Raw genomic sequence first — 17944 nt, 5'->3', positions numbered from 1 at the left:
AAATATCCCTTCGTGAGCTTCAATACCATCAAAAAGTAACTTTCTATATTACTTTTTATACTTGTATATCAAATTCCTGTCAAAAAATGTACGATGTCAATATTGTACATTACTTTTAATAGCTAGTTCTAATTCGATAAAAATTATCCAAGAATCCATTTATAATGAGATAGCAGATGAATTTATTGATATTTTTTCAGGAAAAGGCTTCATATATCCCTCAGATTCTTGTCTGTTTTTGCAGTTTCAAGTTTAAACAGGAAATTTTTGAAACAAAATCATATGCTGAGGGATTTATAGTAGAAGATTAATTTTTCGATGTAATCAATAAATTTAGTATTTTATATTTAAAATTAATTAAGTTCCCCCTGATTGGCGATGGGATTCCGTATGCTCTTTTTTAGAAATAAAAATATGGTAAATAATGTATTTTACACGTTTATTAATAACATAGTAGTATTTAAAAGAGAAAGAACAGTGGAACCTTGGATTAATTAATATGCTATACAATTATAGAATGCTTTTTTTTAAATATTTTCTTATTAAAAATCAAAAGTTACACCCTTAATAAATCAAGTATCCAACTAATGGAAATTCAATTATTGCATTATCCTAATTATAAAAAAAAAAAAAAAAATCATTTAACAATATAACGCCCACCAAGTTCATGCGTGGTCATAATTTTTTGATTTTTAAATTTGAAATTAATATCTACTTTGAAGAACAAAAATGTTTTTTTTTTAGAAAATCATTCAAAATCAAAGATTTCTGATTGTTTTTAAAAATTGAGATTTTTAAATTTGGTCTATGAGAAATTGATGATTTTAGAAATTCAAAGTAATTGATTAAATATCCATTAGGGGATGTGTTTCAGTGTCACGCCCTACTGTAGCGACGGTCTTGATCTAGATTATGAATGACTCATAAGAAATTCCGTTTATCATTTTCATACATTTGATTAAAAAGTAAGGACTTTAGTATTATTGGGTATGGATATAAATTAATTTTTAATGCATTATAGAAATATTAAATTATATGGATATAATTAGCTAAGTTAATAATCCAATGAATTATGAAGTTATAAGATATATTTCAAACAAAGAATACTTTGTTCAACATTATCGATCAAGCATTGTCAAATTTATATACATTACAAAGTTGTAGAATGGAGAAGGTAAAAGATAATATGGACTCAAATGATAGGAATTGTGAATGGGAAATAAAAGATTCTACTCCAGAAGATCGAATTAAGGCTCGACGCTTGCGAATCGATAATCGAATTAAAGCTGCTCAAAAATTACATAAATTGATAAAAGCACAGCATGTTTTTGGACATACTCAAAAAACTGGCGAAGATAATGAAGAATTGCCTCCTGTTAAAACACAATGTGAAAATAGTAAAACAATTATTGATGAACTGATCGAAAATGGAACCGAATTGGTTAGTAATGTTCAATTGGCTTCCGAACACCTTCATGTTCAGCATTGCCAGCGAGTTGAAGAGAGATTAAAATCTTTGCATGCAATTATAAATAAAGAGGATGAAGAAGCAAATATAATTTTTGCAGAAATAAAATCTAAATGGTTGAAAAGTAAGAAGATTCCCATAGGAGCCCCCACAGAACTATATCATAAAATAATGGAACAAAATAAGGCATGCAACGAACTTTTGGGGAAAAGAAATGATTTAATTGAACTATTGGAATCAGAAATTCTTGATTCAGATGATCAATATAAAATGTTGATAGGTGAATTTCATGAAAATATTGAAGTCCTTTCTTCTAGAATGGAGCAACAGGTTCAAACTTTAGAGAAGGTAATTATGCTTGAATGGAATAGAATGGAAAAGGTTTTTGAAAAACAAAGAGAAGTACAGTTAAAGAGAAAAGATTTTGCGTGGAATGTCAAATCGGAGACTTTGAATAGAACTTCACAGGAAAAACTTGAAGACCGATTGAATATTTTGGTAACTCAGCAAAACGAAATCGATAAAATTATTACAGAAGATGCTGAAATATATGCAGGACTTAAAATGGAAACTGAAGAGTCAATAGCCAGTTTAACGGATCAAATACATATGTTAGATGCTATTCACCAATTGAATGAAGAAAAACTAGATTATGAAATCCATGTTCTCCGAAAACATGAGGAAGAAAATGTCCATGTTAAGAGTGAGCAAAAACGAAAAATCGCCTCTCTTCAAGATAGTTTCAATAAAATTAAGATCAAAATTCAAGATAGAAAAATCAAAACTAAAAATGAAGAATCATCTTTGGTTTCTTACATTGCTCAAAGTCAAAACGTACAAAAGGAACTAAATGGTAAAAGACAAAATTTAATTAATCAATTTCATAAGAAAAAGCAAGATATTGTCAAAATTACTAGAGCAGAATTATTATCCAATCTAGAAAATATTTCACAAATGGACTATTTACTTTCTAAGCTCTTTGGCCCATATTGTAAGCCAAGCAAAATTGATATTAAAGATACAGATTATGGAATGTGTCCTAATACTTCCAGAAGTATTTCATCTGCATCATCACATTCCTCTGCTCTTCGAAATTCAGTTGGAGGGGAGATCATTCATGTATTTCACACAGAAATTAAGGACGAGGCCTTTAAGACGATGCTTGCAAATTTGGTTCAGGAGGCTCACTTCTTAGTTGAAGAGAACTTGGGCTATCTTATTGATACAATTTCAGAAGACGAAAGAAATCTTTTCAAGCTTGATTCAATTCTAAATGTTCTAGGAGTGGAATGTGAAGAAGAAATATTGGGTGTTTTAAGAAAGGCAACATCTGTCGAACAATCATTATCTGCCACATATTCAGACCTCTTGAAAATACTAAGACAATATGTAGATAGTCATCACGAGAAAACCATTTCTGATAAAACTAAAATAATCCCAGAAAATATTAAAAAAAGCCGTGTAGACATCATAAAGAGTAAAGATTCAGTAGGGAAGGAGATTGACTTACAAAACATACAACAGATAATAGAGCTTCTAAATTCATCTAAAAACTTGAATCTAAAATTTTCATTGAATGAATACCTCAATATTCTCAAGGAAAGATCAATGATCAGAAAGAATAACTTAAGCCTTTCAAGAGTCAATCAAGAGCTTAAGGAAATTCTAGAGAGAGCTCATATTATTTAGAATGTTATATCAAATATTGAATAAAATAAGTTGAAACTTTTTTAATTTTTATTATTTTCTTTTTTCAAATTGAAAGTAATAAAATATGTATCAAATATCTTTCGTAAATCGTTAAAAAGATTAAGGAAATAGTAAGAAGGTATAATTATTTTAGGATTTGAGTTCATATTAACTATCACCTTCTACATTCTGCTTCCCGGAAGAGTCTGTATTAGAAGCTTCTTCGGCCTCCTCTTCTTCCTTTATTTCACCACCTTGCACAGAAATGTCCTGATCATTTTTAGGGAATGAAGAAGCGTTTCTTCGACGTTTAGGACGTCCCTTTCCTTGTGGAGGCTGTTCTTCATCCTCATCATCAACCTCTCTTTTAGCTCCTCTGCTAGGTCTACGAGGACTATCAATTTTTGATATAGTATTGTTTTTCCTCCCACGACCTCGTGAGGCGGAATTGGGATGAACACGTTTATCATCAGTAGGAGATTCCTCACTCTCATTGACATCCTCTTTAGTTTTCGCAGAGGGAGTATCTTTGAAGTTGTCTTCCTTCTTTTCATAGGAAGATAATTTTTCCTTGGCTTCTCTTAATTGCTGCTGAAGATAATATATTGTAGATTGCATTCCTTCAACGTCTTCATCAAGTTCTTGTACGAATTCGTCCATCTCCAATTGATTTTTTTTCATTTTAGCTGCTAGAGTCTTTTGCATTGCGAGTTCAGCCTCTAATTTTGACAAACGACCACTTGCAATCATTTTTCCTATATCTTCATTCTCTTGTAAAAGTTGCCGACATTTTGACATGAGCCGTTTTCCTGTCACAGAATCGGGTGTAAATTTCCAAGCGCTCAACTCTTCCTGTGTTTCACTCATCTTAGTTTTGGCCTGATCAAGTTCTTTTTTCAACCTTGAAAGTACAAGATTGAGAGCAGGGTCTAAGAGAGATCTTGTTGAGGCTTTGCTATTTCCTGCCAGTCTCTTTAACTCTCTTATTTGAACTGTAAGATCAGTGAGCTCCTGCTCCTTACTGCTTAAGCGCATTACCAAATAGTTTTCCCTTCGATGACCTAAATCAAATTAAAATCATACTCGACTCCAATAACTGGAATATCATCTCCAATGAGTAATTACCCATGTGTCTGACACGAGCTTCAAGAGCATCCACGTATTTGTCTTGCTCTTCCCAGAGATCCAATACTTTTTCTAAGGTCCAAGGGCCTTCAATTGCATCGTTCAAGCGTATCCTTGACACTTTACCAGAGCCAGAGGATTGTGATGGAACAGACTGGGCTTGAACTCCAACATTCTCCCCTCCTTCATTCGAGTGATGATGGTAATCCACGGATTCCATTCTCATCAACTATCTACCTAAGTATAACTATTAACTAATAATCTAGATTCTATGTTTGTTTGGTAATTAATCTTAAAGTCAAACTCGCTCAAGTATCAACTGAATGCCGAAAGAACTCAAATGACGTCATAGGCGTAACAACCGTAGATAGAGTGCTTACTCATTGGAATGACGAGGACAAATTATTGAAGCGTTCAGCTGATGAACAGTAAATAAACATAAGGATCATACCATTCAGTTATTATGTCAACATTAGTCTTTCAGTTATCAATAATATTTCTTAAAATCTTAATAAATTAATAAATAGTGAAAAAATAACCTTCTAATTTTTACAAAAGGGGTTTGATATTAGGTAAATTTATCATCATAATGAATATAATTGGAACTTGATGCATTCTTATTTTTTTATTTGTAAAGTTCAATGCCTGCGTGTATTACATTCAATTGTACTTTAAGAACACCGGCTCTTTCTAGATCCCTATAGTACGATCTTGCTATTAAATTGTGGAAGAAATGTGAACTTAACCACAATTATGTGAAAATAAGCTTTTTTTCAATTTAAATATCAATCGTGGAGATTCCTTTAAGAGATCATACTCCTTCATATGATCTTTGTGTAATTGTAAAAGAGTAATAGTTTGTCGTTGTTTTAGTTTTTTAACTACATCACGTTGTGTTTTATTTAACTCTTCTATTTTGGGTTAGCATTTTAAATCCCCAAAAATTGTTTTTGTGCCGAAAATGATGGATTCACTTCACGTTCACAGCTCAAAATCAAGTTAGATATTTTTTAAAAGGTTTTCTAAAGTAAATCGTCAAAAATAATTGAACTAATTATTTAAACGGATAAATTTGCCCTTCAAAAATAAAGTATAAACTTCAGTTCGTGTTTGTACAAGATTATGTAGTACCAGTTTCATTATATTTATTTAATAGATATTAATCTATAATAATAAAATAATTCATTCATTATGGTAAACAAGTGTGTTTATGTTGGGTGTCGGACTATATCGATTTCCCAAAGCCTTAATTAGTAAGCGAAAAACATCCATTACACATATAATCAACAAGCATTTTTCTGTTAATTGGATGATTGTCAAATGACATGTTTATGATATAGAATCTTAAATCATCCAACATTTTTAAAGTTTTAATAATGATGTCATATTGCTGACAACTTATCAATTTCGATGAGGTTAACTACATCCTTGTATCGAGATGCTAACGAAGAAATTGTCAATGTTAAAACTGTTTTACATAATTCCCATCAACTTTACCATAGCAATACTTATCTTCATAAATTTACAAAATTACTTACCTTCATCTATCATCAAATCAACATATTGTTTGAAGCTGAATAATTCTTTTATTCTTTGTTTTAAGTATACTTTCGTTAAAATGTAATGGACAAACTACAGAATTAGACGTAGGTATCTATGATGATACCTGCAAGTTCCAGAAAAATTATTAAGTTATCTTCTAAATATTGAATTATCATTTTGTTTGGTTTAATAAAAGATTTATTCTAAAAAAAGTGTCTTATTCATATATTAAATAATAATACTTTTTATAATATATCTATATAGGTATAAATCAAAGAAAAGCAGGATAAAATATAAATAGTTAGCTTTTAATTTTGAACGTCGGTATCTATGTCATTAATGAGTATTTTTAAAATTCTTAATAATTAAATATAAGAACTGTTATGGGAAACACTTATTAATAATCTTTTATTATTGTGGAAATCCTACATCTTCATCGGGGTAATATTCCAATATATATGGTGATGAGCAATTAAGTTTTTTTTAGAAGAGGATTAAGACTAACTAAGTTTCGAAATTGCAAGTCTACAGAAGTTAAGAGGTCACTTATAATTTGTTATCAAATAATCACTTAGCATTCAACAATTCACAAAATCTATTAATGCTGATAACAGCAAAATTTAATAAACTTGCAGATTAAAGTATAGAGAAAGAGGCTGCATATTCATTAAACGTATAAGATTGACCTCTACTTTTTTCCAAGGGATTTCTGCCATATATACATCAAGAAAACGGAAGGATTCTTAACAATGTAATATTTTTCTCAAAAGAAGGGACGAAAAAAAAGTCGACTTTGGAAGGAGTTTCAACGAAGGAGATGTGGATGAGAAAAGATAAATCTTTGTTCATCACTGATTAATTCTTTTTTGTTTGAGTCATGCGCATCCGTAATTGTTGCAACGGGTTCTAAGACAACTTGGTACAACTACTAAAACAAACTTTCATGTAATATTGTTTTTTAATGGAAGATTTAATATTTGTGATTGGTATCTTAGCTACCATGTCACTGTATTTACCAAGTAGACTCTTCACCATAAAACAAAGTATGGCTTTAGAATAGTTTCCATTCCTATCACATCCAAAAAAAAATTGCCACCACTAAATTCAACTCTGTGTGAGGAATAGACTTCGTCAATTATTATAGAAACATACTTGCCTTTTTAATCCAAAAATTTAACTCTAGATTTTAAATAATCAATTTTTGTGACTGGCCCTCCTCTTTGAACTGAGAACACACTTGCTATTCTTCTTATACGCGATTCAGATTCTCTAATTTGATTATATAAAGCTATATATTATATTATATTGTGCCGAAGTATTGAAATTCCTAAAAAAACAGGAGAGTATCTTCGTCCATTCGCACTTACAGAGTGAAGTTGTTCTATAATAAAGCTGATATGATTTTTCGAATTATAGTCTTGATGGTGTACTGCTTCTTCCAATATCTCAATATCATACTTTATGATTGAAGCTAGTTTTGGTTCATTCTGTTTATTTTTTAAATATGCTAAAATGTTATTGATATCAGAATAACGGCTCAGACTTTTTTGATAAACATATATGATCTACTTCCACAATAGGTATATGAAGTCCTTTTGAAAAAATTGAAAAAAAGAGGTCATTATTCACTTTTAAAGCAAACATAATGTAAGGAACAAGATCTTGTGACGAAAAAAATGAGGAAGTCTTCATTATATATTACATTAATGCCTTTGGGTAAAAACGATTTATCCAGGGTTTTTTTTATATCCATGAAATTTTTTATCTCATCTGCTTGAAATAAACGCTTAATTTGAGAATTAAGACGAACTCTATCTTTCTCAAATCTGAAGAAATAACAATGCAATTTAAACTACATTGAAATGTTAATATGCCTTTTCTAAAGTATAACCTTTTAGTAAAAGTAGATTAAGTTGTTGTCCTTTCAGGGAAAGTTTGTTTTCTCAAGTTTTTTTGGAATATCCGGTAATACTGTTGGAACAGCATAAGATTTTAATTTATATCGTTTAAGTGGACTATGTATTTTTTGCCAAGTTGAATTTGTATTCGTCCTTTCATAGATAAAAGCTGATATAGGAAAATGCTTACTACATATTTTTGAATATTGATTTGGCTGCTAGTTTTTTCTTCTGATGGAATTGACCCATACTTCAATAAATTCAGGATCTTTTGGAAACTTTTGAAGAGAATGTTTTTCTTCAATAGTTTCTTCCTCACCATGATTTTTTTCTTAGGATAACCAGTCCTACAACCTGGAAAACAGCAAATCATTCTGTCCAAGATAATAAATCCAAAATATAATTTATCAAATGAAATTGTTAATAAATTCGTTAAATAATTCCTGTGAAAATGTAATACATATAGTCATATATGTAATAGATATATATAATTTAGATACCTAGAATGACACACTTTATGTATATTATTGTAAAGATTTATAATTATCAAATAAAAGTAAATATATAAAAATTGGTGAAAAAAAAAATACGTAAATAACTTTATCCACGAAGTCTCTAAGTACACAAAAAACTAGAATAATCATTTGGAATGAATATATAAAAATGAATTATTCATTTCTTATTTGCACTCTTGTAAAATACAAAAAAAGAGCGTGTTCAATATTTATTTAAGTGTTCCCTGCAATATCAGTACCACTTACCATTGATGGTACTGTATAAATAGAATACTAGAGTTTACAGTCATCTCTAGTCTTCTATGTATGCATGATTTACAAAAGACAAGTTCTACATACTAATATCTGGAGTGGAACAAAGACTCAGTCTCTCAACCTGATGTAGGGATGTATTTTTAGTTAACGTTAGGATTAATCTTTTTATTAAATTATTCAATATCTTTATATTACATTACATTAATCTTTTATTTAAAAGCCTATATATTTTGAAGTACGACACTAAATTAACGTATACCGTATACGTATCTAAACGACTGTTTTTTTTATTCCAGTATCAGCCTCAACCAATGAATGTTATAAGTTATAACTTATAACATTCATAACTTATAATTATAGTTGATAATATTGTAGAGAAAAACGCGTGCGAGGAGACAGGGGGGAGAAAGACACATGGTATCATTGTTTAAAATACTGATGTGATTATCGCTGATAAACACATCAGTATTTATCAGTTGCCTACTTTATTATGATTTTTGAGGGTGTAACGAAAGTATTTATTAGCAAAATGTTTAATAAAGATATACTACGTATAATTGTCTTAGACGATTTTTATCCGTTACAGTAGATTTGGAAACGTCACACTCCATGAAATAGTAATTTATTGTGAACCATATTCTCAGAAAAATAACTAATAAAACGACAAAATAAGAGTATTTCGAAATATATTTGAAGTTCCAAATTTAAAATAGAAGGCTTAAATTAAATATAATCTACATACTAAAAAATAAACCATCATACATTTAAGTTAAATATACAAAATTAAACAATTAGAATCATATAACTAATAATAACAATAAATTATAAATACAGAATATTGAAATAATAGATTGATCCAAATAATATCTTCTTGTTCTAACATCGGAATTCAGTTCAATATGTCATAACTTGAGGTTGCAAAATACAAGCCAGACGTGGAGTTTAATCAAAAGATCATCACCTTTTTTCCTTATGTGCAAGTTGCATATACAATTGTACACAGGATAGATATATTTCTACCGATGAGATTTTAATAATTATTAATAATAAAGTAAATCATAAAATAATGTTAGATTTCAATCCATATCTTCTTCCAATCTTAGTAAGAACAGCTTTTAGAATCCCACATTCATTTATTTCATATTTATCTAAAAAAAGAAAAGTTAATCCAGGCAGTCAAATTTAACTGATAAGACAATTCAGGCAACCATTCTTGACTTATTGTAGTTTTCTAACATGACATCGTAAAGATTTAGAGCAAAAGCTAATTATGTAGTTATGTCCGGCGATATTATTCCTTATTAAGAGCATGAAAAAAGATTTTTTTCTCCGCTATTTATGCTTATATAACAACATATATACACAATTGGTAATTATAATGCTACACCCAATGCAACTACCCCCGTTGTTGTGACCATTTAAGCAGTTGTTTTTGCCTTTTATGAGTTTTCTGAACACCATTTCTTGAATCCTATCAACCATAGCTAAGCCTTAAGTGATAAAAAGTAATATTTATTGACTATGTAATATTGGAAAACTTAATGATCATACCCAAGTCTTTAACTGAAGAAACTAGTCTCAGACAAACTAGTTGCGAACCATCCAAAGCTACTACCCCCGTTGTTGTGACCATTTAAGCAGTTGTTTTTACTATTTAATGAGTTGTGTATCATAATTCTTGATATGTTTAGCTAAAATAGAATCATATTTTAGGGTTAGATTAAAAAAAATATTGAATACTTACTGTTAGATAGTACAAAATTCAGAGTTTTATTTCGAAATTAGTAAATATTTTATACTTTTTACTGATAACTTGATCGTCATTTGGTGTGGACGACTCAAAACATTTTTATATGTATTTCTATAAATGACATCAGTACCAACATCCTCCATTAATTTAATGATGGTTTCTCGGGAAGGGATAGGTTTACCCTTGTATTTCTCCATAAATTTTTTGAACGTAGATGATTAGCAATGGATAAGGTTATATTACATGCAATAAGCATCGTTGTGAGATCAGAGTTAAAGTCTGACTTGATGTATTCATCGTGTTAAATTGATTTTATAGATGAATATCCATACTCTTGTTATGAGATGAGGATAATGAGTGGCGTGTAATTCTAGACAGGGGACTAAAGGCACACTTATATCGACAAATCCGACAAACCATCTGTTTCATATTGTAGAGAAAGACGCGTGCGAGGAGGAGGGGGAAAAAAATACATATGGTATCATTGTTTAAAATACTGATGTGATTATCATCTGCCTGCTTTATTATGATTTTTACCCTCAAAAATCATAGTAGTATATCTTCATTAAACATTTTGCTAATAAACGAATGTATTTATTAGCAAAATGTTTAATGAAGATATACTACGTATAATTGACTTCGACGTTTTTTATCCGTTACAGTAGATTTGAAAACGTCACACTCCATGAAATTGTAATTCATTATGAACCGTATTCTCAGAATAATAGCTAATGAAACGACAAAGTAGAGTATTTGAAATATATTTGAAGCTCAAAGTTTAAAAAAGAAGGCTTTAATTAAATATAATCTACATACTAAAAAATAAACCATTAAACATTTAAGTTAAATATACAAAATTAAACAATTAAAATCATATAACTATTAATAATAATAAATTATAAATACAGAATATTGAAATAATAGATTGATCCAGAAATGTTTTTCTTGTTTTAACATCGGAATTCAGTTAAATATGTCATAACTTTAGGTTGCAATACACAAGCGAGACGTGGAGTTTAATCAAAAAGATAATCACCCCTCTTCTTCATGTGGAAGTTGCTATATACAATTGTGCACAGGATAGATATATCTCTACCGATGAGATCTAACTAATTATTAATAATAAAGTAAATGTCAAAATCATAAAATTAGACAATAAATATATTAATAAAAAAATGTTAGAAATAAATTAATCGTAAAGATTTAGAGCAAAAGCTAATTATGTAGTAATGTCCGGCGATATTACTCCCTATTAAGAGCATCAAAAAGATTTTCCCCGTTATTTAAGTATGCTTATATAACAACATACTGTTATCATGAAGGATATACACAATTGTTAATTATAATGCAACACCCAATGTAACTACCCTCGTTGTTGTGACCATTTAAACAGTTGTTTTTGCCTTTTATGAGTTTTCTGAACACCACTTCTTGGAGCCCATCAACCATAGCTAAGCCTTTAGTGATAAAAAGTAATATTTATTGACTATGTAATATTGGAAAACCTAATTATCATACCCAAGTCTTAAAGCGAAGTAAGTAGTCTCAGACAAACTAGTTGCAAACCATCCAAAGCTACTACCCCCGTTGTTGTGACCATTTAAGCAGTTAATTTTGCCCTTTACTGAGTTGTGTTTCATAATTCTTGATATGTTGATATTAGCTAAAATAGAATCATATTTTATGGTTAGATTAAAAAAAAAAATTGAATACTTACTGTGAGATAGTACAAAATTCAGAGTTCCATTTCGATATTCGTAAATACTTTTTACTGATAACTTGATCGTCATTTGGTGTGGATGACTCAAAACATTTTTATATGTATTTCTATAAATGACATCAGTAACAACATCCTCCATTAATTTAATGATGGTTCCTCGTGAAGGGATATGTTTACCCTTGTATTTCTCCATAAATTTTTTGAACGTAGATGATTAGCAATGGATAAGGTTATATTACATGTAATAAGCATCGTTGTGAGATCAAAGTTAAAGTCTGACTTGATGTATTCATCGTCAAATTGATTTTATAGATGAATATCCATACTGTTGTTATGAGATGAGGATAATGAGTGGCGTGTAATTCTAGACAGGGGACTAAATGCACATTTATATCGACAAATCCGACAAACCATCTGTTTCTCATCCGGTAAGTATTTTCCAAATTCCTGGGCCTCCATTTTCATAAATCCAGACAGAAGGCGACGTCATTTTGGGGATTTTATTAAGTTCTCTATAGACTATCACCATCTCATATTATATTAATATTGAATAATAAAGGCGGGAATGATAACGTTCATGATTGATAGAAGAAGATGTATATTATTTAATCAATGATGCCATAAGTAATTCTTCTTTTCTCCTCACACGCTTTTCCATTCTTACCAAAATTATCACCCTTACTTATAATTAATAAGAACATGTTCTAATGTTAGAATCACAATGTTTATAAAACATTGGTCAAAAGGGAAAGGAAAAATTGAAAAAAACAACACATATGGTAGCTAGTCTTCTGTCTTTTTAATGTTGCCAACTAATAATTATTATTCAATTAAAGAATAGTTTCTATGATTATATACCTAAATTAAATTGATAATCTTATTAATGACTGGGTATGAAATCATATGAATTCTAAATGAAGGTCCTTGATATAAATTAATATAAAAATCCAAATCCTCTGTAATACCCTTTTTGAGTTCTTAAATACGAAGATTCAGCTGCTTTATGGAAATTAATGACGTAACAGGTCTTCATCGTATTTAGTCAAGTGAAAATCAAAACAAACAATAAGTTCGAAGTGACGAATAAGTAAATAATAATAGTAATAAATTAAATTCCGATTCAATTTCCAAATATTCTAATTTTTATTCATATATCTCCTATACTTTCTTATTATGTAAGTATCTATATTAATTATCAAATTTTAATTTTCTATAGAATTCAATAGTATCACTGCAATATAGTATTAAAGTTTAAGTAACAACTCATCAAAATGAAAAATATTTCATAACGTAATGACGTCATATTTAGCCCTATTCTCATGTATAAATATTAAATTTGTATTTTATTGAACGAAAACTATTATCTAGATATGGAAATTATTTCTTAATTTTTGAAAGTGATAACTAATTTCATTCCTACTATATGTTAACTATATTTTTCATGATTCAAAGGATGTATTCATAATTAATTTTGACACTATCAAATGAAAAATTGAAGTACGTATTAAAATTCCCTTCGCATACTACATTAATCTGAAAAGTTATTAATCAATATACTTTGTTAACTTCATTTCTTTATCATTCATTTTGTCCTTGTATCTGAAATTCTAGTTCCAAAGTCAAATTCCTCCAAAGAACACGCTTTTATCATCATTATATTGAGCCCTTCATCCATGTCGAAAAAATAAAAGATTTAAGAAGATTTGAAGAACTTCCAAAATGTCTAATCTCTTCAACAGTTTTTTAGAGGCAAGCAAGTCTGCTATTCAAATATGGGCCACGAACTCGGATCCCCATCAAGTCCGAACAGTTAGTCCTTCTACATACTCTTCCTCTCCCATTAAGCTTCGAGGAGAGTCAGTCATGGTCTATGGCCCCTTGACGAATCGGAAAGGTTCCAGTGGAGATAACTCTCGATATGATATTGTTGTCCAAACTTCTAATTCTTGTTTTTGGTAATGCTTAATTAACCCTGAGGTTCTTTTTTTTTTTAATATTATATATGATTGCATTATTTTTAGTTATTATATTATTTATAGTTTCACATGACTTCTAAAATTGTATTTATTTTACAATCCACTCTTTTTTCCTGCCTTAATTAAACTAAGAATTGTAGTATTTCTGGGTTTGATATATGTTCATTCAATGTACTCATGATTAGCTCATTCTAAATTTATTTTTACAAAAGTGCAATTTCATAATTACACATTAATTATGTTTGTCGTTTTCCCAACTCATTCTAGAGAGTAATCACTTTGTGATTTTTGCTCATATTCATATATTACTTACATTTTATTACCTAGATATTAAGGACAGGGGTGGAAAATATTTATTAGATACATCAAAAATAGCTTTTTAATAAATTTGAGAAACGTAGACTTACTTATTATATCTAAATGACAATGAATATATTTTTTCTATTTAGTGTTTTCTGGTCCCCAGACTGGAGTGAGGCTGAGCGATATTTTAGAATTTATGATCCCATCATATCTAATCTCTTGAGAATTGATGCTTCTCTCTCAACAGCTGGATTTTTAACCACAATATGCCAGGCAATCAAGCAAGATCCATCTCAAAATCTAGCTCATATCGTTATAAAACTAGACTTGAAACAAGTTATGAATAAACCTGTAGTTATAAGGTAAGATCAGGTTTATTATGTTTTTGAATATAAGTCCTTAAGTCAATTTATTTATGTTTAGGGATTTAAATGGATTGAATTATCATGGACAATCTCCTCTTCACTTGGCTATCATGATGCAAAATATTTATGCTATCAACTATTTAATTGGGAAAAAAGTGACTAAAGATAATGTGGACATTGATAAAAATAATATTTATCATTTTGCGGCTGTGACTTCGAAAGAAATAATCGAGGTATTGAACGAGTAATAAATGTCCTTCCTATGATTTTGTATTGTTTCAATTACTTTTTAAATGTATCTTTTTCATTTCCCGGGAAATTGTACATCAGAGAGATATCGGGAAATCAATTTTTGAATTTAGGGATCCCTGGAAATTATGGGATATGATGATAAATATTGTAAAATTTAAGTAATATGTTAAATATTTTACAAAGAAAACATAAATTTTAAGCTAGTAGTAAAATATCCCTAATTAATTCATATTCTTTACGTTAGAAGGTGAAATTATAATTAAATATTCATTTCTAGGCTTGTTACAGGTGCTTTGTTTGGCATCATTTTTTGTCCATACATTTTAATATAAATTGTTTCAAACTTTCTCTTTTTTTCTTCAATATGTATTCAACTTTTCATTCAATCAATTACATAAAAGAAGCTAATACTATGAAATAATTAAATGTAAGATTTGTCAAAAAATATTTTTTTTTCTCGGGGATTTATAGTAGTTGTAAACCCTTGAGAAATCCCGTGAAAACGGAATCACAAAAGTGAAGCCCTATTACCTACTCATTACAATATTTAAAACTCATATTTATTATTTTAGTCGAAAATTGATAATACACATATTATTAGTATTTATATTTTGTACAAGTTGCTACTAAAAAATGAGATGAATAATTTTAATGAAGGATTAAGAGTACTTGGGACGAGGATAATGCAATGAATGATCAGTATATTAATGGTGTAATTTTTGACTATTTTAATACAAGTTATTACAATATAAATATTAAGTGACACATTATTAAGTTCAAATGCCCACAGTTATATTACTCATAAATGCATAATTACCATATAATTTGAATACATCAAAATTAAATATTAATATCAATTAATAGTTGGTAATTAAAATGACCAATGTTTCAATTAAATATTGCATTTTAAGACTAAGAAATTGTATCTTGTGCAAGTATCGCAAATTGTACACAACGTATATATTTAGTATTCCAAATTTAATTTACATAATACATTCTTTATTCTTTATAAACATAGACGTTGGTTGAAGACTCAAATACTAAACACCTCCTCAATAATTGTAACAGTGAAGGCCATACACCTCTGCATATAGCTTGCCTTAAAGATAAACCAGAGTGTGTCAAAGCTCTTTTGTGCGCAGGTAAGATTGTATCCGATTTCAATTAATGTTATTATTTTTTAGATTATAATCCTCCTACCCCTCCATTACATTGTACATTAAATGTATTACTTGCTATTAGTTATGTAATCCTACTTTTAATAATTCCTCATTAGAAATAAAGAAATAAGTCGACAATCTTGGTATACATTTCACGTAAATTTTTTTATATCCTTTTCTAGATTTTAAATCGTTTAATCCATACTATGATCAAAGATTCAATGAATTATTATATTAAGTTTGATTATTTTACTTCACGAATCAATTCAATTATCCTGAAACTCTCATCTATGATATAAATAATATTCGTAAGTGTTATTGTACCATATTTGATTTTTATTAGTTCAAATAGTAAATGGTCGACGTTATTTTATTAACGAGGATCAAAGCAATCAACCAAGGTGACTTAAACCATGTGGTTAAACGAAAACCACGTGATCAATATTTGTCCTAAGCAGTAGTCTACGTGATATCATTTTTATCCCGTAGGAGCGTTGAGTGGTCAAATGTATTTTCTCCTCCCCCTCCTCTGTTGTCACAGGTGATTGTAACTAGTATTACGTTGGTCCTTATTTAGTACCACGGTCCAGTCCGGTCCCATACAGTCCAATGAATGTAAAATTGATCCTTCTTGACGCCAATGGGGGCAATATTCCTTTTTTTAATTATTCCGTTATATGGGTATCATTTTGAAGAACATATATGCCATCAAATTATTTAACTAAGTAACAATATTATAATATGTTCGTATTATAATGAAAAAAAGTCATATTTTTGTGCAAGATATGTGCAATACATATTTCATAAATCTTATTTGGCATAGATATTTTTAGGAAAAAATGATAGACAGTCCTAAGGACCGATAGGACCAGTCCTAAGTTTGGACTGGTCCGAATAAATAAGGACCGGTAAAACACTAATTGAAGCTGATCTAATGAAATGGCTTGGAAACAAAGCTGCTCTCCTCCAATACATTTTTCAAATTGTCCGGTTTACCATGTTGATTTTAGATTTATTTTTATTAACTTGCCCATGTGATGAATTATACACATGATTTTCATCACTAAACATAACATTCCCTTCTTTACTATAAGACTTACTCCCTTGAATATACAATGAATGGTTAGTATATTATTTTTAAGAGCTGCCTCGTTCTTAAAATTCAATAAATTTTAATTTTTAATTTTTGTGAATATACCAGACAGTTGTATTTCTCTGGAATGTAAAACAGGTAATCCGGGTTATTAAAAAAGAAAGATTAAATTATGTTCGCATATGTTCCCGTCAAATCTGAATGACAAAAATTAATGGATAAAGTTATTGAAAAAGTTAGGGGCGATTAGACTTATCCTTGAAATACCTAGCGCTCATGGACACCATTAGTAATGGTGTTCATCTGATATCTTTCTTTCAAAGGTGACCTTCACTCATTTTATTTTTCATTCCTGTGACTGATTTGGAGGATGAAACCTTGCTCTGTTAACCAACCAAAAGTACAATCTAGAGTTTTTTTGTATACAGATGGAAGAAATTTCTATTAAATATTTGAATTAAAGAAATACTTACTATTGATTTCACTTAAGAAAAATGATTTAAGTAGGTGATGTAGTAATATTGTGAATATATAAATTGATTTTACGCTACCTGTGAAGTAGTTAAGAAGCTTTCTAATTCTGAAAAATTCCAACTAGCGAAAAATTAGATTCCTTCAATATTTTAGTCAATTAGTCATTTAATAGGGCTAGAGCGTTGTTTACTTATATTCGTTTCTAAGCACATCATCAATGAGTAGCGCCACCCCGCGGAAAAATTATTAAACCTCCCTGAATAATAATTATGATTATCTGGCAAAAGAGTACTAGCTAGAGAAAGACTTCAGGCGAAGTTGAGTCACCTGCTGACAAAAGTCCTTTCATTTTATTACTC

At 29.4% G+C, this 17944-nt stretch overlaps 3 protein-coding genes and 1 long non-coding RNA gene across 7 annotated transcripts in view; 2 read left to right on the top strand and 2 right to left on the bottom strand.

Moving 5' to 3' along the window:
* The first annotated feature begins 428 nt into the window (after positions 1 to 428).
* LOC121114763 (dynein regulatory complex protein 1) lies at positions 429 to 4623 on the top strand. The gene has a single exon (XM_040708821.2). It carries the CDS (start codon positions 1166 to 1168, stop codon positions 3155 to 3157), a length of 1992 nt encoding a protein of 663 aa, XP_040564755.2. The 5' UTR covers positions 429 to 1165; the 3' UTR covers positions 3158 to 4623.
* On the bottom strand, positions 3192 to 4667 carry fl(2)d (female lethal d). The gene is made up of 2 exons (XM_040708822.2): positions 4283 to 4667; positions 3192 to 4218 (listed from the first exon to the last, which is right to left on the bottom strand). Exons 1-2 carry the CDS (start codon positions 4506 to 4508, stop codon positions 3326 to 3328), a joined length of 1119 nt encoding a protein of 372 aa, XP_040564756.1. The 5' UTR covers positions 4509 to 4667; the 3' UTR covers positions 3192 to 3325.
* A 4494-nt stretch (positions 4668 to 9161) lies between these two features.
* LOC139904964 (uncharacterized) lies at positions 9162 to 12600 on the bottom strand. 3 transcript variants are annotated; one of them, XR_011779330.1, is made up of 3 exons: positions 11960 to 12600; positions 10044 to 10183; positions 9162 to 9982 (listed from the first exon to the last, which is right to left on the bottom strand). It is a non-coding gene; the product is annotated as an uncharacterized lncRNA (long non-coding RNA). The 3 variants fall into 3 exon arrangements; XR_011779329.1 differs by lacking the exon at positions 11960 to 12600 and adding an exon at positions 10237 to 10625; XR_011779328.1 differs by lacking the exon at positions 11960 to 12600 and having other exon boundaries at positions 10044 to 10223.
* A 360-nt stretch (positions 12601 to 12960) lies between these two features.
* The window catches only part of LOC121114758 (85/88 kDa calcium-independent phospholipase A2), a 103989-nt gene continuing 99005 nt past the window's right edge, over positions 12961 to 17944 (top strand). The window contains exons 1-5 of one of the 2 annotated variants that reach the window (XM_040708816.2): positions 12961 to 13137; positions 13574 to 13917; positions 14388 to 14603; positions 14665 to 14839; positions 15877 to 16000. In XM_040708816.2, the coding sequence (XP_040564750.1) occupies positions 13682 to 13917; positions 14388 to 14603; positions 14665 to 14839; positions 15877 to 16000 (751 nt within the window). In that variant the 5' untranslated portion in view covers positions 12961 to 13137; positions 13574 to 13681. Of the gene's footprint in view, positions 13138 to 13230; positions 13460 to 13573; positions 13918 to 14387; positions 14604 to 14664; positions 14840 to 15876; positions 16001 to 17944 lie in introns of those variants that run through there. The other variant, XM_040708815.2, reaches the window with a different exon arrangement.

The sequence above is a fragment of the Lepeophtheirus salmonis genome, chromosome 3 (assembly GCF_016086655.4).
Source record: "Lepeophtheirus salmonis chromosome 3, UVic_Lsal_1.4, whole genome shotgun sequence".
NCBI classification, from domain to species: Eukaryota; Metazoa; Arthropoda; class Copepoda; order Siphonostomatoida; family Caligidae; genus Lepeophtheirus; species Lepeophtheirus salmonis.
This window is presented reverse-complemented; position numbering and strand designations above follow the sequence as displayed.

Coding starts and splice junctions, on each gene's coding strand:
- LOC121114763 (XM_040708821.2), top strand. CDS start 1,166: ATGGAGAAGGTAAAAGATAATATGGACTCAAATGATAGGAATTGTGAA.